General features: G+C 61.5%; 2 protein-coding genes across 2 annotated transcripts; one reads left to right on the top strand and one right to left on the bottom strand.

Moving 5' to 3' along the window:
* Positions 1-772: 772 nt before the first annotated feature.
* TMPRSS13 (transmembrane serine protease 13) lies at positions 773-11,202 on the bottom strand. Its single transcript, XM_030964930.1, has 13 exons — positions 11,076-11,202; positions 6,004-6,178; positions 5,678-5,779; positions 4,910-5,032; positions 4,703-4,832; positions 4,400-4,492; positions 4,279-4,322; positions 3,893-4,052; positions 3,246-3,418; positions 2,708-2,806; positions 2,140-2,282; positions 1,889-2,041; positions 773-1,787 (listed from the first exon to the last, which is right to left on the bottom strand). The coding sequence occupies exons 1-13, from the start codon at positions 11,094-11,096 to the stop codon at positions 1,773-1,775; spliced, it is 1,431 nt and encodes a 476-aa protein (XP_030820790.1). The 5' UTR covers positions 11,097-11,202; the 3' UTR covers positions 773-1,772.
* Positions 11,203-14,585: 3,383 nt separating this feature from the next.
* IL10RA (interleukin 10 receptor subunit alpha) lies at positions 14,586-17,996 on the top strand. The gene is made up of 7 exons (XM_030964929.1): positions 14,586-14,657; positions 15,422-15,534; positions 15,630-15,808; positions 16,043-16,209; positions 16,513-16,663; positions 16,822-16,946; positions 17,067-17,996. The coding sequence occupies exons 1-7, from the start codon at positions 14,586-14,588 to the stop codon at positions 17,994-17,996; spliced, it is 1,737 nt and encodes a 578-aa protein (XP_030820789.1).
* Positions 17,997-24,677: the final 6,681 nt, after the last annotated feature.

A 24,677-nucleotide genomic window follows, 5' to 3' on the forward strand; every position in this document is an offset into this window, starting at 1 on the left:
AGGCCCTTGTCCAGGTGGAGACGTGGGAGCAGCCCCCTGGCCCTGGGGAGGGGGGACCCCCTGGCCCTGGGAAGGGGGGGAGCACCCCCTGGCCCTGGGGAGGGGGGGAGCACCCCCTGGCCCTGGGGAGGGGGGGAGCACCCCCTGGCCCTGCTCACCCCGGTCTCCAGGGCAGCTCCTGTGCCCTGGGAGGTTTCTGGGCTGCTGCTCTGGAAAGGGGTTTGAGGTCAGGCTGACTTGGCTCTTCCCAAAAGGTGCCGGGTCCCTCCCTTTGTTTCAGTTCAGGTCCGGGGCAGCCACCCAGCCCTGTCCGAAGGCACAGAAGTGCAGCAAGGCCAGGGACTCCCCCGGCCCTTCCCAGCAGCAGCAGGCAGGTGCAGCCCCAGCCCCAGGGAGAGGCAGGTGCTTTCTGCACACCCAGACCTGCTGTCCCAACACACACCACAGCTGCCCAAAACCTTTTCCAGGGGAAGTGGTCAGTGCTGGGAACCTGGGGGATGTTCCCAGGAGCTGAGCAGCAGAAAGCATCCCTTTTCTCCCAGCCAGGTGATGGGCAGGAAGGGCCGCTCCATCACAAGCCCCACATGCCCACTCCCCAGGCATCCTTGGCACATTGCTGCTTCCTTTCCAGCCCACCCTGAAGAGCCATCTCCACGTGGGACACGACCAAAACATTTATTAGACGAGTGCCGCGTGGCCAGGCTCCACAGGACGCCCCCCCTGCAGCTGACCATAGGGCTGGGGAGGGGAGCAGGCAGGCTCTGCTCGCCCTGGGCATCTCCTTGTGTGCCCCAGCACCCACCAGGAGATGAAGGCACTTGTTTCCTCCAGGGAAATGTCCCTGCTGGGGCACGGGCAGGGAGGACAGGCAGGAGGCAGCACTCGGGCACCGCAGAGCTCCCAGCAGGGACATCCAGGGCTGCTCTCTCTGGAGCGAGGGTGATCGCTCTGAACCACACTCCAGCGTGGCCTTTGGCTGCTGCTGGTTCTGTCCCAGCTGCCACAGCCACCCCCGGGGCTCAGCCCGCCCCGAACCCCGCCCCGAGCGCACTGAGAGCGGCCGCGGGGCTGGGAGGGAGCGCCGGCTCCGACCGGAGCCACGGCATGGAAAAATAAACAGCTCGGCATTTCTCTGGCAGGCAGGGACATCCCGTAAAAGGCACTTCCTAAATCCCTCGGCAAACACCAGGGCAGCGGCCGCGCCTCGCAGAGGGAGGAATATCCGCAGCTCGGGGCTCCCCTTGGGGCAGAGCCGCCAGCGGCGCCCGCGGGTGGGGCAGGGTGGACACAGCTGCCACATCCTGCAGCCTGAGGTGGCACAGCTGCGACTAAAGGAGAGGGTTCCCTCTGCACGGGCACTGCTGTGATCTGGCTGAAGGAGAGGGCTCCCTCTGCACGGGCACTGCTGGCAGCCCCTCGCCCTCTGCGTGTGCCACGGCCAGGAAGCACTCACACAGCCTGTCCAGACAGGTCTATTTACAGAAGAGCCACACACACGGGGCAGGGAGGTGTCCCCCGGCCAGCACGGCCAGCTGCTGGCATGGGCTGTGTCCCCCCGGGCCTGGCTGGGTGCTGTGCCCAGCCACCACCGCCACGCCACCCCTGGCACCAGGCGAGGGCAGGGGCACTTTGCAGGTGCTGTTTCCAACTTCGGGGGCAGCCACGGGTCCCTGGCTGCAGGGACAGTCCAGAGAGGTGGGGGTCTGGCTGGTGGCATCATGCCTGGGGCAGTGGCCCGTGCCAGCCGGAGAGGCACGGTGTCCATCCTGCCTTTAGTCGTTCTCGCTCTGCAAGGGACAGAGCGAGGGGGGGTGAGGTGCCAGGGCTGGGCTGGGGGCACAGCCCCTCTCCAGGGCCGCCCTGCCCAGGCCCAGCCCTGCCACCTCACCTCCATTTTGCTGTATATCCAGCTGAGGAGCTTTGTCACACGTGTGTACACCCCGGGCTTGTTCTTCTGGCCACATCCTGTCCCCCAGCTCGTCACCCCGGCCACGTACCAGCGGCCATCGTCCTCGCACACCAGGGGCCCTCCGCTGTCACCCTGGCTCAGAGGGGCAGAGCAGTGAGGAGGGGACACAGGAGATGCCCTCTGTGGGTGCCCAAACAGGGCAGCTGTGCCCTGGTGCGCCCCCAGCTCACCTGGCAGGCGTCCTTGCCTCCCTGCAGGTACCCGGCGCACATCATGCGGGGGGTCAGGTAGCCCTCGTACACCTTGTCGCTGTTGCAGATCTTGTAGTCGATGAGCTTCACCTCGGCCTCCCGCAGCTTCGGGGAGGTGTTATCTGCAAGGCAGGAAGAGCTGTGGGCCAGGGGGGGCCTCGCCATCCCCCGCCACCCCCGGCCCCTCACCAGCGAGGGAGGAAGCGGCTGCTTCTCGCAGCTCTCGCTTCTGCAAAGCCTCGCAGCCGGCAGGGCATTCCCGGGAGTTATCCCTGTAGGAAAGCTCTTCGGGGCATTCCCGGGAGTTATCCCTGCGGGAAAGCTCTTCGGGGCAATTCCGGGAGTTATCCCCGCGGGAAAGCTCTCCGGGGCTATCCCGGGAGTTATCCCCACGGGAAAGCTCTTCGGGGCAATCCCGGGAGTTATCCCTGTAAGAAAGCTCTCCGGGAAATCCCGGGAGTTATCCCCGCGGGAAAGCCCTCCAGGGCCCCGGCAGAGCTGTGCTCGGGGCAGGGGAAGCCTGCGGGGAGCCGCGGTCCTCCCTCACCTTCGTTCTCCCGAGTCTTGCCGAAGCCGGTGATGAAGCAGGACCGGCCGGTCTGGAATCGCTGGCCGTGCATGGGCAGGCAGGCGGGGCGCACATGGGCTGCAGGAGCCGCGATGGAGCGAGGGATGAGTCACCGGGACAGAAATTAGCACAGCCCCGCAGCCAGCGAGGAGCGTGGGGCGCAGGAGAGGCTCCCCTCTGTGCCCATGCCACCCACCCGCCCCGTGTGGGGCTGGGGGCACAGCTGAGCCCAGGCTGCGGGTGCCACAGCCTTCCTGGCCATGGGACAGGCGAGGTGGCCACAGCAGAGCTGGATGTGGGACTCGGTGCCAGGGTTTGGTTGATGTTTTGGGGCTGGGTTGGACTCGGTGATCTTCAAGGTCTCTTCCAACCTGGTCATTCTGTGAATTCTGTGGATGGCCCAGCTGGCAGCAGCCCCACACACCCCATGGTTCCCAGGGCACACCTCTCAGTCCTGTCCACCTCCCTGTCCCCCAAACACCACCCAGCCAAGCCCGGGTGAGCTGGGTGACCTCACCTGAGAGCGTCAGTGGCCTGGAGAGCTTCATGAGGGCGATGTCGTAGTCGTCGTGGTCGTCGCTGTAGTTGGAGTTGATGATGACCTGGGACACAGGGATGCCCTCCATGGGCTGCTTCAGGTCCGACACCCCCCCGTACACCTTCCAGTCGTCCAGGATCTTCATGCTGTTCCTGGTAGGGCAAGAGGGGCAGGAGGGAGTGAGTGTGACCGTGTTCACAGGGGTCTGAGGATGAGGGAAGAAATGAGGATCTGACTCCATGTTTCAGAAGGCTTGATTTATTATTTTATGATATATATTATATTAAAGCTATACTAAAAGAATAGAAGAAAGGATTTCATCAGAAGGCTAGCAAGGAATTGAAAAAGAAGGGATAATAACAAAAGCTTCTGTTTTGGACAGAGAGTCCGAGCCAACTGACTGTGATTGGCCATTAATTAGAAACAACCACATGAGACCAATCACAGATGCACCTGTTGCATTCCACAGCAGCAGATAACCATTGTTTACATTTTGTTCCTGAGGCCTCTCAGCTTCTCAGGAGGAAAACTCCTAAGGAAAGGATTTCCCATAAAATGTGTCTGTGACAGAGAGGGAGCCGGGCCGTGGGGCTGGGCTGGGTGCCCGGGCTGGCAGCAGCACTCACATGAAGAAGCAGTGGGCAGCGGTGAGCACCCACTGGGCGTCGATGATGGTGCCGCCGCAGATGTGGATGGGCCCGTACTGCACGCTGACCTGCCAGGGCCACTTGTTCACAGAGGTCTCCTTCCCACCGATGATCCGGCCAGAAATCCTCTGCCCGCAGGCTGGAGGGACAGCAGGGCTGGGAGAAAGGCTCGGGGGGAAGGGAGCATGGAGGGGGACACACACAGCACCCCCACCACCCACACTTATTGCAGGGAATGCAATGTTGGTGCTTTTCTATCACCCAGATGTCCCATTTGCCCGCCCCTGTGCTGAGAAGGGGGGAAAGGGCTCCCAAGCCTGTGAAAAGGGCACCCACCCTCGGCTGTGTCCTAGCCAGCTCCTTACTTGTGCATCGCAGGGAGACGTACTTTCCTGTGAGACACTGGGAGCTGTGGGAGAGAGGAGGGACAGCCAGCCTCAGTCCTGTCCCTGTGGCACCAGGGCAGGGGGGAGGTGACCCTGGTACCTGTTGAGGCTCTGCTGGATGGTCTCTCGCTCATCAGTCACCGTGAGGCTCTTGCCAGGGACACGCAGGGGGATGTACTCGGTCTGGGAGGCGCTGGGAGGGGAGAGGACAGGCAGTGAGGGTCCCAAGTGTGGGCACTGCCCACCTGGTTATCTGGTGCCTGCACTGTGCCCAGAGCAGCGCTGGACACGCTGCCTTCCAGTGGGAAAACACAACACTGGGGGAAACAGCAGAGCTGACCCTGCCCTCAGTCAGGACAGGGCCCCAGCACCCGAGCAGAACAACCCATCCTCCAGGAATTACTTCTGAAATCCCAGCTGCCGGCAGGTTTTCCTGGAGAGGGACTCGTCCCAGTCACTGCTGCACACCGGCAGCCACTGGCTCTCGGTGCTGGAGTACACATGGAGCAAGGACTCCTCGGAGGAGAAGCGCACTGTGGGATGGAGCAGGAGGGTCAGGGGTGCTCCTGGGGCTCCCCCCATTCCCCCCATCCCATCTCCTGTGCCTCACCACAGCCCAGCTCGTCGCTCCTCTGGGAACAGTCGACGACGCCGTCGCAGCGCACGGCGCTGTCCTTGCAGCTCTCTGCCGGCTCCTTGTACAGGATGCCCGTCTGTGACCTCCAGAACATGACTGGAAGCGGGAGAACACCACGCTGAGGCCAGGGCTGCCCATGGGTGGTGGGCTGTGCCCCACCTGGATGGGCATCTGGAGCGTTCCCCGTTGCTGGGTGTGAGAGCGAGGCGGGTTTGAGCAAGAGTGAGGAGCTGCTGGGGGAGGACTGGGCACCCTGAGCCCCCCCTGTGCTGCCCAGCTGCTGCAAACCTCTCCCTTCACCCACAGGAAATGCATTCGACATTGCGAGTGCTTCAAGCCCGGGGGTTGGAGAGTGGCAGCTGGATGTCAGCAGGATTGAAGGGATTCCCCGGGTGTCTGTGCCTGTTCTGCCTACGGACCATGGTTTGTCTTGGGGAGGGCAACTCTGGGTGCTGCTGGGTGCCCTGCTGGCCGCCGGAAGGAAAGCACACTGCAGCCCCAACCCCTCAAACACCGGCACCAGCCCAGCAGCAGATCTCCTTTTCTTCCCCAGCTCCCGTCTCTCCACCAGATGTCAGGAACGCTCAGGGAACGGGAGGAGCACATCCCTGTCTCTGAGCCAGGGGATTCCCTCTGGCTCTTCCCAGTGTGGGTATCCCCAGACTCTGCTGACCCCCAGCTCCCCTGAGGGTCCCTCCAGGAGCCCGGACCCCCCTCGGGCAGGGCCCCCACCCCACTCACACAGCAGGATGAGGGCGATGAGCAGCACGATGAGCACGGAGACGCAGAAGATGAGCGCGAGCCGCCGCTGGCTCATGCAGGGAGCTCTGAACATGGAGGATCCTGGCAGCAGGGCAGAGGCAGGGTCAGGGTCAGGAGCCGCCTCTGGGCTGTGGGAGAGCAGGGCCATGCACACCCCGAGCTGCCCTGTGGTCACTGTGCTCTCCCTTGCCCCCCACACCCCTCACACTCCAGCCCGTGGCTGCCTGTGACCTCCCTGCCTCCCTCCATCCCTCCCCAGCCTGGGAGGCACTGGGGCCATGGGACAGCCCTGTCCCCATCCTCACGGGTGCTGTCACAGGCCGAGCAGGGGCTCGGGGCCGGGCCGGACTCGGGGCTGTAGGGTTTGAAGCTGATGCCCAGGACGTTCTCTCGAGGCGGCGGAGGTCGGGAACCGAAGATGCTGCTGGCCGTGGAGACATGGAGCAGGCTGGGAGGGACACTGCTGGGCGAGGCAGTGGTCTGTGGGCAGAGGGGACTGTCACCAGCAGTGTCTGCTGCCCACCAGAGCCCCCCAGCTGCCACCCTGCCAGCTGTGAAGCTCAGAGACGGAGATGAGCCCCCCTGGCACCACAACGAGCCATGAGCCTCAGGGAGAGCCCCCACCCCAGTGCCTCTCTCTGTACCAGAACCTGAGCCACATCCCACCCAGGATGGCCAAAAACCTCCTTGTCACTGGGTTTTCCCCCTTCAGGCAGCTGAGCTTCCCAAAGGCATCACTGGGAGCCGAGCAATCAGCCGGGTATTTGGCCTTGTGACAGTCACGCCGTGGCCCAGTTCCACGGGGCCAGTGCCCCAATTTATGCATCTATCCTTAATGAGCCATTTGAAAAATACAGGGCAATTTCCAGCTGTCGTTTAGTAACACTTAATAATCGGTGTTTTCCAAGCCCTGAAACGTCCTGCACCCTGGAATGCTGCTCTGCAGTTGTGTCACTCCTGATCCATGAATTCACAAAAGAAAATGTGTCTGTTTCCTTTCCTCAAAACACACTCTCCCAAATGCTCCCTTGGTGACAGAAGCCAGGGCCTCTCATTTTCCTCCAGAGAGGACCTGTGAACAAATCCCAAAATAAACTCTGCTTCCTCTACATTTTGTAGGATGGATGGGGCTTGGAGCACCCCGGTCCAGTGGGAGGTGCCCGTGCCCATGGAAAGGGGCTGGAACTGGGTGAGCCTTCAGTCCCTTTCCATCCAAACGATTCTGGGGAATGAGAACTGGGGAGCCCAGGGAGAAGTGGAGCCACCGTTCTGCAGGGACCACTCATCACCCAGAGATGGGCTCTAACACATTTCTCTGAGAGCCTGTCTCGGGTTTTTGGCCCTGCACTGGTAGAGATCACCCCTGTCCACGAGCAGAAATCACTGCTTTCCCTGCCAGGCTGGCGAGGAGTGCTTGGGCTGGAGCTGTGGAGCAGGCAGGGCAGGGACACGGGCACAGGGGGACATCGCTGGGAGCACCCTCGCCCTTCCAGCTGGGCAAGGCAGGGACACGGGCACAGGGGACACTGCTGGGAGCCCCCTCGCCCTTCCAGCTGGCTTTTCTCCCTGCTCGCGCTCCCTGCCGGGGGCCAGGCGCCCTGCTGAACAGCTCGAGAGGCTGCTGGTGCTGTGTGAGCGCGGCTGTGCCCTCCCTGGTGACGCTGCTGTCACTTCCTGGGCTTTACCTGTGAGTCACAGCCCGGCGTGGCCACGTGTCCCACACGGGTCTGAGCCCAGCCACACAGCGGGGACACCTGTGCTGTGCACTGGGGACACCTGTGCTGTGCACTGGGGACACACCTGTACTGTACACTGGGCACACACCTGTCCTGCACACCGGGGACATCAGCCCTGCACACTGGGGACACACCTGTGCTCCACACCAGGGACACCTGTGCTGTACACCGGGAACACACCTGCCCTGTACACCAGGGACACACCTGTGCCCTGCATAGCGGGCACACACCTGCCCTGCACACCTGCCCTGCACACGGGCACACACCTGTCCTTCTCGGACCGTGCTTGCCGAGCCCATCCCTGCAGAGCCAGCGGCCACAGCACCCGGGCTCTGGGCCGCCCTCCCTGGCCAGCAGCGGCGTGTGCAGGGCCACCCCCGGCACAAACCCCCTCCCACCCCCGGCACAAACCCCCTCCCAGCCCGTCGGGCCCTTGGCACAGGCACCACTGGTGTCCCCTGGCCATGGGGAGCCTCCCCCCCCCTCGTGCGGAGCTCCCCGGGCTCCTGTGCACGGGGAGGAGCGAGAGAGGCGCTTTCTGTTTCACTGCATCAGCCCCACTCCCAGCCCTTCCCCAGCAGCCTGGATCTGCTCCAAGTTTCCCCACATCCGGATTTCCCAGCGCTGCCGCAGCCTTGCCCTCTCCCAAGGGTGCCAGGGAGCCCAGGAGAGCCCCTCAGTTTCCTCCTCCAGCCTGGGAGGGCTGGAGGGTGCCCTGCAGTGCCCGAATGAGCCCGAGCAGGCACAGCACTGATGGGATTTCAGTTCTCGTGCACACACGTCCTGGGGCATCCCTGGGTACCCTCAGTGCCCGCTGTGGGTGACAGCCAGAGCTGTGGCAGGTCCTGGGCAGAGCAATGTGGGGATGCCAGGAACCCTTCCTGGGAAAAGGATCTCTCCTGCCTGCGTCAAAATGAGGTTTTTGTGAATACCCTTTTCCCCTGGCATTCGTGTGCTATCCCCACGTCTGGTGTGTCACGTCTCACCCTGCAGCAGCTGTAACCCTTTGCTCTAGCAGCACTGCAATCCTCCAAGGGACAAACCTCTCCACCACACGCAGAAAACACAGCCCAGCTTCCCCAGGGAGCCAGCAGTGCTGGATGCCACAGCACTCCCACCTGCAGTGTGCAAACACATCAAATTAACACCGAAACGTGCCACAGGTCACACTGCTCTGAGCGCTCCTCAGCAGGAAGCACATGCCCTTTCTTACACTCAGGTGAACTCCCAGCTGCTTATTTCCTCAAAAATTTTAAGTCTAAATAATTCTGTGGGCTGCCAGGAAGGGTAGCAGGGCCATTACCACGGTGAGCAGTGTGGGGCCACTGCAGCAGGGAAAACAGCGGTGGTTTGGCAGAGATGTTCCTGCTGGGGAGAGCGCGTGACCCCGGCGAGCGAGCGAGCGCCGGCTCCTGCCCACAAACCTTTACTCATCCCTCGCTGGCTTTTGAGTAAAAGTCAGAGGCAAAGCCCAGCCCGGATCACAGGCGCCGCTGCGGTTTCAGCCCTTTCCCCACAGCTCTGCAGGTGCTGCAGCAGCCACAGGGGTGATCCGTGCCCAGGATGATCCATGCACAGGGGTGATCCGTGCCCAGGATGATCCATGCACAGGGGTGATCCGTGCCCAGGATGATCCATGCACAGGGGTGATCCGTGCCCAGGATGATCCTTCCACAGGGGTGATCTGTGCCCAGGATGATCCATCCACAGGGGTGATCCGTGCCCAGGCAGCCGTGGGGAGGGGGGCATGGGCAGCCCCTGCCTGGCACAGAGGGCTGGCATCCACAGGACAGCCAGGAGGGACCCTGGGGACACTCAGGGACTCCTGGCCCGCTTTGCTCACCCGTGGTAAGAGCTCTGTCACCTTTTCTGTGTTACCCTTTCTGTCAGGAGTGCAAATAGCACCTCACACCCCATCCCTGCTCTGAGGCTTGGAGCAAGGCCCCCAAACCAAGGGCAGCAGCTCTGTCCGTCCCCTTTGCACCCTGAGCTGGGCACTGAGCTGCAGCTCCATGCCCTGCCATGGAGGGAAGGCCCCCAAACCCACGGCCAATGAGCAGGGGAAAGGTGATCCAGGCTGCGCTGGAGGCTCCAGGGAAAGCAGCCAGCAGGCAGCCACAGTTTCGGAGTGGGAGGGCAAGCGGAAGCCAGGGAACACCTGGGTGTTGTAACCAGAGCCAGGGCCCAGCCGTGTCCTGGGGGAGCAGCAGGACACAGAGCTCCCCAAAACCCCGAGCATCAAGAGGGGAGAGAGGGAAAGAGGCAGCCTGGCTTCAATGAACTCAGATCCTCCTCCCCAGCTGAGCCTGCCCTCAGCAAAGCTCCAGTGCCCAGTCTGGGAGCTCCTTCCCCTGGTGTGAAGCGCCCATTGTCTGCTCAGAGCAGCTCAGCCAGCGCACAACAGGGACATTGTCCCCACCAGGGACAGAGGTGTCCCCAGCCTAGAGAGCCCAAATCCCTCTGGGTGACAGCATCCTGCTCAAGTGCCACTGCTGAGTGGGGCCAGCCTGGGAGGGGACAGAGCCCAGCACCAGAACAGGGGGAGAGGGCACTGCCAGGGCCCTGCCACACACAGCACAGTGAAATGCCAGAGCCAGGCACTGTCACTCTGCAAGTGCAGGTGTGTGACTGTTTATTGGCCAGGGACAGCTCATCCTGTGCCACTGTGGGCACCCTTTGGGCACACACCCGGAATGTTCCAGGGGCAGAGTAACCACTGCTCACCTCACTTCACAGAGAGGCAAACAGAGGCCTGGAAAGACAGAGAGACCCTGCTGCCATTGCAGAGCCAAGGGTGGCTCCTGGCGCTCCTGATGGCCCATTTAACCCAGGTGACAGTGCCAAGGTGCCCCACTGGGGCTGTCCAGTATTGGGCAATTGTCTCTGCGTGTGGCCATGCCAGCTCCTGCCCCACCATCACCAGGATGCAGTGATGCCACCCAGAGCTGGGACCACTCTGCATCTCCCCAGAGCCAGCCAACACCCAGAACAAACCCGCTGTGCCCCTCCTGGCTGCCCCCAGGCCGAGGGGCAGCAAGGGGACGCTGTCAGAGCTGGCTCTCCCCCCCTGCAGCCCCACATACGCTGTCACCGCCACCTCTGTCCCGGATGTCGCTGGCACCCGGCGCTGCTCGGCACGGTAATTACTCACTGCCTCGCCCGGTGCCCGGCCGGGATGGATGTTTTCCTCATGACAGGATGCTCAGCAGAGCCCCACATCCAGCGCTGAGCAGGTCCCAGCCAGCCCAGCCCAAAAGGGCGCAGGGAAAACTGCCTGGAGAGCAGGCGAGGGGAGCAGCGGGGCTGTGCCCACCAGCGCAGCGCCGCTGGAAACTGAGCCAGAGGGCTCAGGAACGTGCCAAGGGGCACCAGATCCCTGTGGCAGCACCAGCTGGTCCCCTCAGCTCACAGCTCAGTGCGGCAAAGCACCCGGGAGCCTCGACACGACACCTCTGCCATCACCAGGGATGCTGCGGCCCTCCCTGCGAGGGGTGCCGGAGGCAGCGGCTCCTCAGGCAGCTCCTCCGGCTCCTTCTCCCTCCGGCTGCCGTGAGGAGCGCCTGGAGGGCAGGAGAGAGCCCGGTCCCTCCCCCAGAGCCCGAGGGGAGCGGGTCCGCGGAGCGCGGAGCTCCCGCACTTACCGGCGAGGTTTTGCCGTCCATGGGCCGGGCTCGGGGCTGGGCTGGGCTCAGAGCCGCGGCTCGGCCATGCCAGCAGCGCGGTGCCGAGCAGGGCCAGCTCGGCGGGGCCGGCCCAGGAGGTGTTTGGCGAGCGGGCTCGTACGTCAGCGCCAGCCGCGCAGCAAACCTGTCGGACCTGCCGCCCGGCCCCGGCGCGGCCGGTTTCCCAACAGCTCCAAAACACCTGCGCTCTGCCGGCCGGCCGGGGGGCCCTGCGAGCGGGGCAGAGCCGGCCCCAGGGAACAGCAGCGTCCCGGGGCTCCCCGCTGCTCCCCTGGCTCCCCTCTGTGCCCCCACTCACTCACTCACCCACCCGCGGCTCTCCTGCCCGGCCCAGCGCAGGGCAAGGGATGCACAGCCATGGCCAGCCAGGAGAGCCTCGCTGCTGTGAGCCAGAAGTCAGGAATTCCCTGTCCCAAAGGAAATGAAGTGTCGTTTCCTTCAGGTTCCCCTAGAGGACTTTAAATTCCTTTGCTGATGGAGAGATGCTTCTTCCAGGAGCCAGCACAGCCTCCTGCCTGCCCTGCAGGCACAGCCTGGGGATGCTCTGCCTAACCAAGGACTCAGGTAGGAACAGGTGAAAACTCCCGGATTAAAGGAGAAAGGCCCAGCTTCACCCTTCATCATGACCCTCAGTGCCACAGGTTTCTCCTGGCATCATTCTTAGTGTAAATCCCTTGTTCATCCAGCTCCCCACCCACACCTGCTCGTCAGAAGGGCAGGAGACAAGCGGGGATGTCCAGGCTTGGGGGAGCCCTGGTGCAAAGCTCCTTTTGAGGCTGGAAACTTTGGGCTGGGTCCCTCTGACCCCTCCTGTTCCTGGCTCACAGAGGGGTTCTGAGCCAGCCCTCACCACACAGCACACTCCTCTGTAGTTTTCACAGCCAGGAGTGGTTTTTGGGGTTTTTGTTTGCTTTCTGTGCCTCTGCAGGCTGTGCCTGCTGAGTGCCAAGGTGGCCAAGCACAGAGCTGCACCCCCAGGCAGCCCTGAGCCAGCTGTGCCCTCCTGAGCTGCTGTGTCCAGTTCATAAAGGGATTCTCTAAAACAGCTCCAGGAATTGCTCATTGCCTGCTACAAAGCCACCTGCAGAGAGCAAGTTCCAGGGAACAGCGTGTGTGCCTTGACCTCAGCAGCCTGACGGTAAATGTCAGCGTGCACACAGCTCCCGGCTGAAATCCTCACCTTTCCTGCTGCTGTGAGCCCTCCCTGCACCCTCCTGCCCTCCCAGCCATGAAAGAGGAGCTGAAACACACAGCCAGAGCCGGCTCCACCGGCCCAGGAGAGCTGCTCCAGCCTCTGGGCTCCAGGGAATTGGGCTGAGGATCCCTGTGCCCTGCTCTGTCCTGCGGCAGGGCTGTGCAGAACCAGCCCTCCGGGCCCATCCCTGCCCTGCCCCTGTAGCCTCGCCTGCCTGGCCCTGCTGGCACCCTGGGGAAGCTTCCTGAGGGAGAGCAGGGAGGGAAATGCGCAGCCCCAGGTGCTCCTGGGCTGGGTTTCTCCGTGCTGCGTCCTCAGGGAGGCATTTCAGGGTCAGCCACATCAGCCCAGCTCTCAGTGTGCCCTCAGCAGCCTCTCCTGTGGCACCTGGAGAGCTCTGCCCTCCCTGCAGAGCTCAGGCTCCAGCCCAAGCCCCCTCTGTCGCCACATTTCACAGAGAGAAGCAAGGCACAGTTCTTCCCAAGAATATTTCTGGGTTTCACATTCTCTGAAACTCAGAGAAAGGAAAAACAATTCTTATCATTTGCTGTGCCCGTGTTTGTGCAAAAGCAGAGTGCAATATGGAGATTGTTTACCCAGAGTGATGGAGCTGTGTTTCCTTGGCCTGTCAGGACCAGGTGTGTGTGTGTGTTGGGACTGTCAGGACAGTCACGAGATTCTGGGCAGTTGAGTCTTGAGAGATTCAGTTTAGATGTAATGTAACATAGTGTAATATAGTATAATAAAGTATATGGTATAATATATATATAATATATATATAATAAAGCATATAGTATAATATATATAATAAAGTCTATAGTATAATATATCTAATATAAAATAATATAGTATAATGAAGTAATTAATTAACCTTCTGATAAGATGGACTCAGATGCATTTTCTCTCCCCTACATCAGCAGGGAAAATATCTTCTGCACCCCCGATACAATATCATCCAAACATTCTGCAGAACTCTCGTTCCTCCTCAGCCTCTTTCACTTTCCTCTAAATTGCCAACCACTTCTCCCAGTTCTCTGAACCACCTCACCCGCCAGCCCCACTGTGGCTTTTGCACAGAACTCCCACTTTCCTGCCTTTGGGTCCCGTTGCTTCTCGTTGCCATGACTTGCACAAAACACAGCCTGGGCCTTTGGGGGCCAGGAGCAGAGTGGCAGGACATCAGCTGGTCTGCCCTGGATGGGGATAAGCCAGGGCAGGGAGGGGATCTGCTGCTGGTGCTCCAGCCAGGCTGTGAGTTTTGGCAGCTCTTGGCCTTTGTCAGGAAGGATAAGTCAGGGACAACAGGAGGAATCTCTCGCTTCAGCCTTTAAGATGGTTCTTCCAAGGGGAGCCTGCATGTCTGTGCTCACCATGATGCTCTCTGACTGTGTCCACAGTACTTTTGGTTTCTCTTGCTCTTTTTGTCTGTGTTCTTTCCACGAATTCCCCAGTGGGAAATTCCTCTTGTTGAGGAAAATCTCTCTCCAACACATGAGGGCCCCAGGAAAGCCCTCAAGCAAGCTCTGAGGCAAAGCAGAGCACTCACACTCAGTGTGCTGGCTGGTGATTTGGGTCCCAGCACCAGCAGAGAGGCAGGACATCCCTGTGGGGCCAGACCCCGCAGCCATGGGATCACAGACATACCTGGGGGGCTACCGGAGCCCTGGGGACAGTGGCAGCCCCTGTGTCACACGGGATTTCCAATGTCACCCCTGTGTGAGGCTGTTTGCAGGACACAGGACAGCCCAGAGGGTCTCACTCAGCCCCAGAAATGGAGAAAGGGGAATTGCAGGCTGAGCCCAAAGGAAGGGAAAGCCAGAACCCCCTCCTGGGGCCGCAGGACAGTTGGAACCTGGCTGGATTCAGCAGCTGGCAGGACAGGACACGGTGCTGTGCCCAGGAGAACCCCTGTGCCAGGTCACCCTCGGTGCTAACCCTCACCTGCGCTGTGCTTTTAACATCTCACTTCACAACAAAGCAGCAAAGGCAGAGACATCCCTTACTCGTACTCTCCTTTCTCAGCAGAGCCCAGCTTTGCTCAGAAAAGCCCCAGAACTGTTCCTCTCCTGCTCTGTCGGAAAGCCCAGCCCAGGCTGAGGGTGGGGGTGAGTGGGTGGACAGCAAAGAGAAGTGGAAGTGGCTGCTCGGTGACTTTCCTGACGCCTCGGAGACGTCACTGAGCCGGCCCCTGGGGGAAAAACGAGCGCTCGGCTGCCGCCGGGGCACAGCCCGGCCCCGCTCTGCCCTGCTGCCGCGGAGGATGCTGAGCGGCCATGGTCCCCTCTGCCACCGCCCTGGCGCTCAGCCTGGCGCTGCTCCTCGCCTGCCTCACCCACGGTGAGTCCGTCCTGCCGGTTTGCATCGCCCTGCTGGCCGGGGCTGAGCCTCACAGCTCCGGGCGGGATCCGTGGGATGGGGATAGGGTTGGAGGCACAGCCCGGACAGCTTTGCTGGGTGCTCAGCGCTCAGATCAGCGCTTGGAGCAGGGCATGGCCAGGGCTCCCTGCTCACTGCTTGCCTTTCACTGCTGGTTGGGAGCCCCAGGGCTCAGCCAGGAGCACCAGCCTGGCTTGTCCCCACTGGTCCCCATGTCCCCATGTCCCCATTGTCCCCATGATGAGCCATGGTCACTGGGGACAGCGCTGGGCTGGGATTTGCCATCAGGCAGCAGCTGCCAGGGACACCTGCAAGGGAAAAGTGTCAGATGTCATCAGCGGGGCTTTTCTGCCAGGTGACAACACAGAGATCAGGCAGGAGGTGTGAAAAAGTCTGGTTTCACCCAGGCAGCAGATGAGCAAAACAGGAAAGCCGAGTCCAAACAGAGCTGGTGGCGAACGGCAGGGGATGGGGGATGCAAATGCAGCTCCTTTCCTGGGGCTGAGAAGCACCAAGAAACCCCAGCTGTCCTGTCCCAAAAAAGAAAGAGGAAGGAGAAGAGGGGGCTGAGCAAATCCTGGAACCTGGAAAGAGAAACCTTTGGGGTGGTCAGCGCTGTCACGTCACCCATCATGGGGATCCTGCCCGAGGCCGTCCCAAGGCTCCTGGGGGCTGAGGTGGGGCAGGGCTGTGCAGCCCCACCTGAGCCCAGGTGTGCCCCACAGGTAAGAAGCTGGCCAAGCCCCGCTCCGTGCGCATCACCACGGAGACGGGCTGGCACCTGCTGCAGTGGGAGCCGGGGCGCGGCTGCCCCAGCGACGCCCGCTACGACGTGGAGTACGTCATGTGAGTAACAGCGAGGGGGAGTAACAACAACGGGGCCCTGCCCTGCCCTGCGCCTGCTCCAGCTCTCTGCTCACCCCCGGTGCTTCTCCCCACAGCTATGGCATAGGCATGAACTGGACAGGCATCCCAGAGTGCTGGAACACCACGGAGCTCTCCTGTGACCTCACCCACTACACCCTGGACCCGGAGCAGCGCTACCACGCGCGGGTCAGGACCGTGGCAGAGAACCTCACGTCCTCCTGGAAAAAGACTGGAGGCTTCTCCCCACAGCAAGGTGCCTTGGGCTCTGTCTCCAGCCTGTGCTGGGGCTGGGGGGGTCAGGGTGCCAAGGGATGAACGGGAGCTGGGATATTTCCCTCCACACCTTCCTGGAGGGCAGGCGGGCTGCGCAGGGGGATGGGGCAGCCCCAGGGCGGGTGGGACGGTCCCGGCTCAGTGTGGTGCTGCAGGGGCTGAGCTGTGAACAGGAAACGGCCCTGACCTGCCCTTGTGACTGCTCTGCTTGCAGCTGGCCCGCGCCTGGCGGGGCAGAGCCTCTCCGTGCTGGGCAACTCCATCCAGGTGCGGCTGCGGCTGCTGCTGCGCCCCGGGAGCGCCAGCCCCGAGTACAGCGAGCTGCGGAGGGAAATGACCCGCTACCACGTGCACCTCCGGAGGACACGGGACAACCACACGGTGAGACGAGTGGCTGTTCCCCTGCTGTCCCCATCTGTCCCACACCGTGCTGCTCAAGTGGAAAAACAGACTGTTAAAGCAGGGCTGTCCGCAGGAGTAAATGCCGAGCTTTCTCACAGCCACAGAGAGGCTTCTCTGCGTGTTTTATGGCAGAGTTTTCCAGCTCTTGGGGGAATTTTGGATCTAGCTGCTGTCATCATTATCACAACACACCCTGGGGACTTTCCCAGGGCACACCAGAGGAGGAGGGAGGGAAGCAGGAGCTGGAGGCTCCCGGGTTCCAGCCCCTGCTGTTTGTTGCAGATCACGGTGGTGAAGAACAGCACGGAGTTCACCATCAGGGAGCTGTTCTGGCTCACAGAGTACTGCCTGAGCGTGGAGCCCAGCCTGGCCAACATGCCCATCCCCAGCACGCGCTCTGCTGAGCAGTGTGTCACCACCGGCCCCAGGGACAGTAAGTGACACCCAGGGAGGGGGGAACCACGGGGTGCTGACCCCTCCCCAGCCTCCTGGCCCTGGCAGTGTGGGGATCCACACCAGGGCAGCCTCTGGGTGCTGTGTGCACTGAGGAATCCCCTCTCCCCCCTCACCTGGTCACGTCCTCTCTTGCAGGGAGTGCAGAGCTCCTCCCGACCATCCTCAGCTCCTTCTTCATCACCCTGTCCTTGCTGGGGCTCCTGGGGGCTCTGCTGGCATGTACCTACATCAGGAGACCTGTGAGGACACCGTCTGCCCTGGTAAGGCAGGGACGGTGCCTTTGGGGCCAGAGCAGGGGTGCAGGCTCGGGGAGGGCTGGGAGAGGCAGGCACCCACCAGGGATGAAGCACAGCTCACTCCCCTCTTCCTCTCCCTCCCAGAAGTCCTTCATGAAGCAGAGCTCGCTCTGGGTGGAGCACGAGCCGCCATCCTCGGGCAGCCTGGATGCAGACCCCGTCCAGCAGCTCTTCCTGTGCCAGCAGGAGCCCCAGCTGGGCAGCAGCCCTGGCAGCAGCACCAGCGCAGCCCAGCAGCCCCTGCAGCAGGGCTGGAAGCTGCCAGCATGGCCCAAGGACCAGCCGGGACCCACGGGGAGCAGAGACAGCAGCGGCACCAGCACCGACAGCGGCATCTGCCTGCACATCCCCTCCTCCTCCTCCTCCTCCTCCTCCTCCCTGAGCTGCTCCTTGGCCCTCGGGCCCCAGGGCTACAGGCAGCAGCTGCCCAGGGCTGAGGACAGTGGGGTGGGCTTGGGGAGCCCCCGCCCTGCTGCTGGCTGCTCCTCTGGCAGTGCCAACACCAGCCCAGGGCTGGGCCCTGCCCCTGGCCAGGCAGAAGTGCAGTTCCGGGGGTACCTGCAGCAGTCCAAGGGCACCGTGGAGCCAGAGAGGGGCCTGGGGCAGGGAGAGCCCCTCCCGGGCTGTGCAGGGTCCCTGCAGGGCCTGGGCAGCACCGACACCATGCTGGACATAGAGTGCTGCGAGCTGGCTGTGTCCAAGGGGTATCTGAAGCAGTCCAACCCCGAGCATCCCCTCACACAGCCCCTCGCTCCCTGGGGAGCTCCTGCCTGCAGCTTCCCCAGCCAGGTGGGGCCCCAAGCGCCCACCCTGCTGAACTGGGCAGCCCCAGGGGCTCCACTGGCCTCCAAAGCCAGCCCTGATCTCAAAACTCCCTTCGACCTGCACATCTTCAACAACACTGCCTTCCCGGGGGTGCCGCCCCTCGTGCCCAGCCTCGGCTCCAGCTGGATCCCGCTGCCCACCCAGCCCCTGGGCCAGCTCGGGGGGGACAGCAAGGACAGCCGCCTGTGACCTGTCCCGTGGGGCCACCAGCCTGGGCTCTGACCCAACTACCTCGTCTGCCACTGGATAAGCTACTCCTGACCCTGGATGTGCATGGTGCCAGCCCAGCCGCGGCACAGCAGCACCAGCTCAGCCCCTGCTGGGGCGGCTTTGCCCCAGCCCTGCTGTGGGCAGCCCTGGAGCCTCCCCAGCTAACGGGGCACAGGGATGGGCTGTGCTGGGGGGGCTCATCCCCACCTCCTTGGGACACCAAGGTACACCCCAGGGCACCTCTGCCTTGCCAGCAGGGGCTGCAGGGCCACCCTGGGGGCCTGGGCCGGTCCTGTGCTTCCACTTCCCCCTTCCCTGGGCCAGCTGGGCTGACGTCCCCTCTCCTGGTGCCATCCCAGCCTTTCACAACACAGAGACTGAGGGCACAGTCAGGCTGACATCAGCACCCTGCTGCTGGCAGCACGGGGCTCCTGCCCTGCTTGACCCCATGGATGGACCGAGAGCCTTTCCTGACCCTACAGAGACCCTTGGGGGAGCCCAGGGCAGGACCTGGGATGCACCTACAGGCCCAGCATGAGCCAGGGCAGTCCTACCCACACTATGGTCTGTGTTCTGCCACTCTCGGATACAGACACTATTTATTGCATTTCATTTGTAAATACAGGAAGGATGTGTTATTCATTTGGTCCATTTGCCTGTTCATCCTCTCCTAAGGCCAAGCTGAGCTGTCTGTTTCCAGATTTGGATGTTCCCCGTCAGCAAGAGGCAATGTGCCTTTGCCTCATGTGGGGAGGAGCATTTCTACATCACAACTGGGACAAAGGAGAACTGAGCCAGCTCTCCAGGAGCTCCTCACACACCTGAGCCCCTGGGTGGTTCTTCCTGGGGGCAATCACCAGAGGAGCAGCAGGGAAAAGGAGCTGGGCTGCTCCCAGTGATCCCACAGGGATGCACATCCCATGGGACACCCCCAGGGAAGGACAGGAGGACAAATCAAACGCAGGGGTGGAGGAAAGACAAGAGTCAGGGCTCTGCTCAGCAACGTGGTGCTTGGTCATAGGCTGGGCTCCATGATCTCAGAGGTCTTTTCCAAACAAATCGATTCTGTGAACAGCCATCATCAGAGTGGAAACAGGGTGAGCTCACCAGCAGCTCCCCCTGGGTCGCCCTCCAGGTCTCAGGGAAGTTTTTCCAAGAGTCATTTCCAGGAACCTTCAGGGTGGGAAGTAAAACTGCTGGTGGAAACCCTCCTCGGGGAACGTGGTTTTCAGGTGAAGGGTTTTTGGGTTTCTTTTCAGCTTTTCCAGCGCAGGCAGGAGGGGGCTGATCCTTGCTGTGTTTCCTTCTCTTACACCTCACATGGTGCTGCTCACACGTGAGCTCCATCCCTGCATCCCACAGGGATGTGGAGGGCACTGGGAGCCTCCTCCTGCCCCTCCCCTGGCCCCATCTCTTCTGCCTCTGTGTATTTTGGGGGTTGGAGCTTTTTGCTCTCTTTTTATTTTTTCAACTTCCTCTGGAAAACACAGTCATCAAAAGCGTGGCTTTTTTTTTGTTTTTCTTTTAAACGCTGCTGACGTCGGGCCCCACGGCCGGATCCTGTGTCATGCAGGGCTCTGCTGGGTCCTGCTCACCACGGAGGGCTCCCAGCCCCCAGGAGCTGGCATTTCCCCTTCCCCTGAGCAGGCAGAGGTCTCTTTTCAGCCAGGAGAATGCCACAGACCACAGGGTTCAGTTTCGATGGCCGAGAGCACAGCTGGTCCCTCTGACTCCCTGGAAATCCCACTCTGTCCTCACTGGCTTCCCTACACACAACCACGTGGCTCTCGTGAGTTTTGCTTTGTTTTTCCTCTGAGAGAAACTTGTAAAGAAATGGTCCCAAGGCCAGAATGCAAGACAGAGAATGCAGGACAGAGAATTCAGGATAGAGCAGGGCAGGGCAGAGAGACGGACAGAGAAGAGCAGGACAGGGAGAAGGGCAGGACAGAGGATGAAGGACAGAGAAGAGAATTGATTGGGTTTTTTAAGGGTCCTTTCAAGCATGACAGGCTGGGGGCACACTGTGTGATGAAAATCCTTTTCACTGGGATTTTTCTCCTGAGGAGCCTCAGAACAGAAATGGAACCAATAACGACCTGCTGGCTGTGGAGTGTGGGCTGGAGATGGTTCAGCAACAGGGGCATCTTGGACTGGTCTCCTGTGCGTTGTTTCTACTTGGTGACCAATCATGGTCCAGCTGTGTCTGGGCTGTGAGCAGTCCCAGATTTTTATTATTCATTCCTTTCCAGCTTTCTGATGTCTCCTTGCTCTTTTAGTATAGTTCTAATACCACATTTTCTTTTAATATAATAGAGATCATAAAATAATAAATCAGCCTTTTGAAAGGGGGAGTCAAGATTCTCAGCTCTCCCCTCGTCCTGGGGACCCTCAAACACCCCCACAATCACTGGCTTGAGCTGGTCTGGGCAGCACCAAACAAAATAAAAAGCTTTAAAAATAGAAAAATTGAAAATAAAAATTAAATAAAAAATAACTTAAAATTAAAAAAATAGTTAAAAATAAATGAAAAACAAAGTAAAAACTGTAAAGTGCTGTAAAGTGCCGTAAAGTGCTGTAAAAGGTCCATAAAAGGAAGCGCCGTAAAGCGCGACTGTCGCAAAATGTGTCGTAAAGCGTGACTGTCATAAAGCACGACTGGCGCAAAAGTTGTCGTAAAGTGCGACTGTCGTAAAAGCTGCCGTAAAACGCGAGTGTCGTAAAAGGTGCCGTAAAGCGCGACTGTCGTAAAGGTGCCGTAAAGTGTGGTTGTCGTAAAAGGTGTTGTGAAGCGCGACGCTCATAAAAGGTGTCAGAAAGCACGACTATCGTAAAAGGTGCCGTAAAGCAGCACGGTTGTAAATATAACTTTGCAACACAGTGGGAAGCAAGCTCTTTGATAGTATCTCCCGCCGGGATATGGCTGCCGCGGAGCTGGTCCTTGCTTCCAGGGCGGTGGTTGAGCTCTAACACGGGCCGCCCCGCCCGCACTGCCCGCCCGCCCCGCGGCCGGCTCTGCTCCCCCACTCCCGCCCCGGTCGCCCGCATGCCCGCCACGCGTCCAGCCCGCCCTCTGTTACGCCACTTCCACCACCACCGGGTCTATACGCGACTTCCCAGCCGGCCACTGAACACCTAAGTATTTCTGAGAAAAAGAATTTATTGCCCCATTATCAAAAGAAATGAACTTCTTCCCGCCTCGAAGGCGATGACCAGACAGAATCCTGTGTTTGAATGGAATTTATGCATCATTTCTGAGGTGTCTGAATATGTAATAGGTCATTGTTTTTAAGCGTTAATCCTCTGTTAATGTGGGTCCTTTTTCGGGCTCGTGCTGCCCAGAAAAAGATACCCTGACATCCGTAACTCTTTGTATTTGTTGTCTCATATTGTCCTAATTCAAATTGTCCAAATTATTATTACTCTAATTGTATTACTATTTTTATAACCATTTTATCACTATTAAACTTCCATAACTTTTATTACTATTAAACAAGAAACTTCCACAGGTGGTCTCCAGAAGTCCCTTCCAGCCCCAAGGACTCTGTGATCCTGGGAAGATTTTTCAGCAACAGAAACTGCACCGTGGCCATTTCAATTCCAATGAATTCAGGGGCTGTTTCTTACAGAAGTGAAAACGGAGGAATTCCCCCCGGGCAGTTTTGGTTGCTTTTTCTGTTGGTGCTGGGCTGTGAGTAAGAGGCAGAGAGGGGAAGCTCTACAGGAGCACCCGGGCTCCAGCCCCATCCTCTGTGCCTGGCCACACATCCCGTGCCGGGGACAGCAGGAGAGGAAGCACAAACCAAAGCCTGTGTGGGGAGAAATCAAACCCAGAGCTCAGGGAAAGCCTCTGAACCCCAGAGCCACAGGCAGGATTTTGCTGGAAAAACCTTGGGCTGTGCTGAGGACTGTTGCGATGCCCAGGGGCTGCAAGGGCAGCACGGAGGCTTTGGGAGGGACAAGGGGATGTCCTTCCTACCTGCTCAGCAGCCCAGCTCTCCCCTCACGGCCTCTGGTTGTGGAAGGGCTCGTAGCCACTGCCCGAGGTGCCCAGCGAGCCGCTGATGCTGAAGGGTGGCACCAGCTCCAGTGCCACTGAGCCCAGCCCACTGCAGGGACAGCACAGGCGTCATCGAGCAGCAGACCCATCCTCCTGCAGCCCCTGCCAGCAGCAGGACGGGCTGGGGAGGGGCTGTGACACCTTGGCACTGCTCAAGGGGACCCTGCTCCCCCCATGGCGTCACTCACCGCGAGTGGTAGAGGCTGAAGACAAAGTCAGGCCCTGGGGAGGCGCGAGGAAGAGGAGGGAGAGGAGTCAGAGCCGTGTGCTGCTGTGAACCCACCTTTGCTTTGCTGTGAGTGGCAGGGTGGGGACAGGCAGGACAACCAGCAGGACATCGCTGTGCATCCTCCTCCTCACCTCAGGGTGCCCCCAGCTTGGCCCTGAGCCCTGTGCCCTGTCCCCCTGTCCCCTGCCCTGCCCCGTCCCCCTGTCCCCTGCTCTGTCCCCCCATCCCCCTGTCCCCTGCCCTGTCCCCTGTCCCCTGCTCTGTCCCCCCATCCCCCTGTCCCCTGCCCTGTCCCCTGTCCCACTCACGGCGCTGGCAGCGGCCCCGCCGGTACCAGCGGATGAAGGTGTAGCCAAAGCTGGCCAGGATCAGCAGGGCCAGCCCGATGCCCAAGACAACGCCGATCACCCTGACGGGCTCTTGTTCTGGAAAGCAGAGGCAGGAGGGGCTCTGCAGACAGAGCTCTGGGAGGCTGCGGGTCCCCATTGTCCCCTGCAGGGCACAGGACAGCCGGGAGAGGGGGTACAACCCTCCAGCGTGTGCTGTCCCCACTGCAGGGCTGCCAGGACCGTGGCACAGCGATTTCTGCTGTCCCCAGAGCCCCATGACGGAGACCCCCGCTGTCCCCAGGTGGGACGGTCACGGGGAGAGGAGGTGGCCACCCTGACCAAGCCGTATCCCCGCCGCTGGTCCCGCTTGTGGGGTGCTGCTCCTTTCCTGGTGGCGCTGGAGCCATTCCTGGGCTGGCAGTTCCCTCTAGAGGATGCTTCTGTCAGGACCAGCAGCGGCTCCGCCAGCGCCGGGCTGGGACAGACACGGCCGGGGCTGTGCGGGACCCGTGCGGGCTCCGCGCCGCCCCATCCCTGCCCCCGACAGCGGCTCCGGCAAAATCCAGCACCGATCAACGCTCCCGGGGCTGCCAGGACACCGAGGGGCCGGGCAGAGCCGCGATTCCTGCGCGGACAGCTCTGCTGGGCTGTGCCAGGAGGGCACAGGGGGTTTGGGCACGGCCAGGAGGGCACAGGGGGTTTGGGCTGTGCCAGGAGGGCACAGGGGGTTTGGGCACGGCCAGGAGGGCACAGGGGTTTTGGGCACTGCCTCGCAGCACGGCCAGGAGGGCACAGGGACGGGAATCGATGCGGCACCGAGGAGACAGCGGAAAGGGATGACCTAAGAGCGGCTAAATTTAGGCAGATGCCAGCCCAGTGAGAACATTTCCCCTGTGGTCGCGGTGTTTACACAGCGAGCACGGCCCCGGCGCGTCCTGCAGCTCGCAGCACCCGCTCCACCTGGCGGGACGGACAAACAGCCGCAGAGCGCCGGCCACGGCTCCCCGGGCTCGCGGGGAGGAGCAGGACCTGCCCCGCCCTTCCTTTCCCTTCCAGCCGGCCCTCCTGGCAGGGCTCAGCATCTGTGGGTGGCCGATGCTTCTGCTGGGGCAGGAGCGAGCGGCAGCATCGGGACCCCCGGAAAAGGCGAGGTCAGGGAGCCCCGGGACCCCCGAGAGGGCGAGGTCAGGGACCCCCGGACGGGGCGAGGTCAGGGAACCCCGGGACCCCCGAGAGGGCGAGGTCAGGGAGCCGCGGCAGCCCCGGGACCCCCGGAGAAGGCGAGGTCGGGGAGCCGCGGCAGCCCTGAGTCACGGCGGGAGCCGCGGGGCCGGAGGAACGTGCTGCAACAGCCTCCCTGAATCAGCCGGCTGCCGAAACTGCCCCGTCCCCACGCCCACGGCCCGTGGGAGGGTGACGGCGGCGTGCCCGGGCCCTGCCCCGTGCCCGGTGTGGGAGGCGTCCCTGCCCTGGCGCCCTCGGCAGCAGAGGTGCCCACATCCCGGGGCATGGCTCTGAGCAGTGCTGCTCGGGCACAGCACCCAGCAGTGAGAGCAGGGACGAAGGTCAGCAGAGCACTGCCCGTGCCATGAATACCCCACCTGTGCCCCCTGAGGGGGGCAAAGGCCGCTCGCTCACCTGTGTGGGGGTCCATGTCCTGTGCCACAGGAGCTGCTCTCGGTTATCCCGGCCTGGAGCTGCTGCTGAGCCCTGTCTGTGCTGGAGCCTGGCACGTCCTGCCTGTCCCCTGGTGACAGGGCAGCCTCCCTGCAGCGAGGCTGGGCTCCAGTCCTGGCCCACTGGTCCGACTGGTTCTCAGGGAGAAAGCAGAGGAGCTGCAAGAGACACGACCGAGGGCACATGGCCGTGCCCAGCCCGCCTGCGTGGGCAGCTCTGCCCTGCCGCTGCTGCAAGAGGCTGAACTGGGAGCACTGGGAGCCCGAGGGGCAGGGACAGCCCAGACACAGGTGTGCCCAGCCCGAGGGGCACAGACAGCCTGGACACAGGTGTGCCCCGCTCTGGCAATGTGCCCGAGTGGCTGTGTC

Source organism: Camarhynchus parvulus, chromosome 24 (genome assembly GCF_901933205.1).
Source record: "Camarhynchus parvulus chromosome 24, STF_HiC, whole genome shotgun sequence".
NCBI lineage: Eukaryota > Metazoa > Chordata > Aves > Passeriformes > Thraupidae > Camarhynchus > Camarhynchus parvulus.

Coding starts and splice junctions, on each gene's coding strand:
- TMPRSS13 (XM_030964930.1), bottom strand. CDS start 11,096: ATGGACGGCAAAACCTCGCCG. Junction 5,780..6,003: donor CTCGGCCTGTGACAGCACCC/GTGAGGATGGGG, acceptor CCCTGCTGCCAG/GATCCTCCATGTTCAGAGCT. Junction 5,033..5,677: donor CATCGCCCTCATCCTGCTGT/GTGAGTGGGGTG, acceptor TCCCGCTTCCAG/TCATGTTCTGGAGGTCACAG.
- IL10RA (XM_030964929.1), top strand. CDS start 14,586: ATGGTCCCCTCTGCCACCGCCCTGGCGCTCAGCCTGGCGCTGCTCCTC. Junction 15,809..16,042: donor AGGCTTCTCCCCACAGCAAG/GTGCCTTGGGCT, acceptor CTCTGCTTGCAG/CTGGCCCGCGCCTGGCGGGG. Junction 16,210..16,512: donor GGACACGGGACAACCACACG/GTGAGACGAGTG, acceptor TGTTTGTTGCAG/ATCACGGTGGTGAAGAACAG.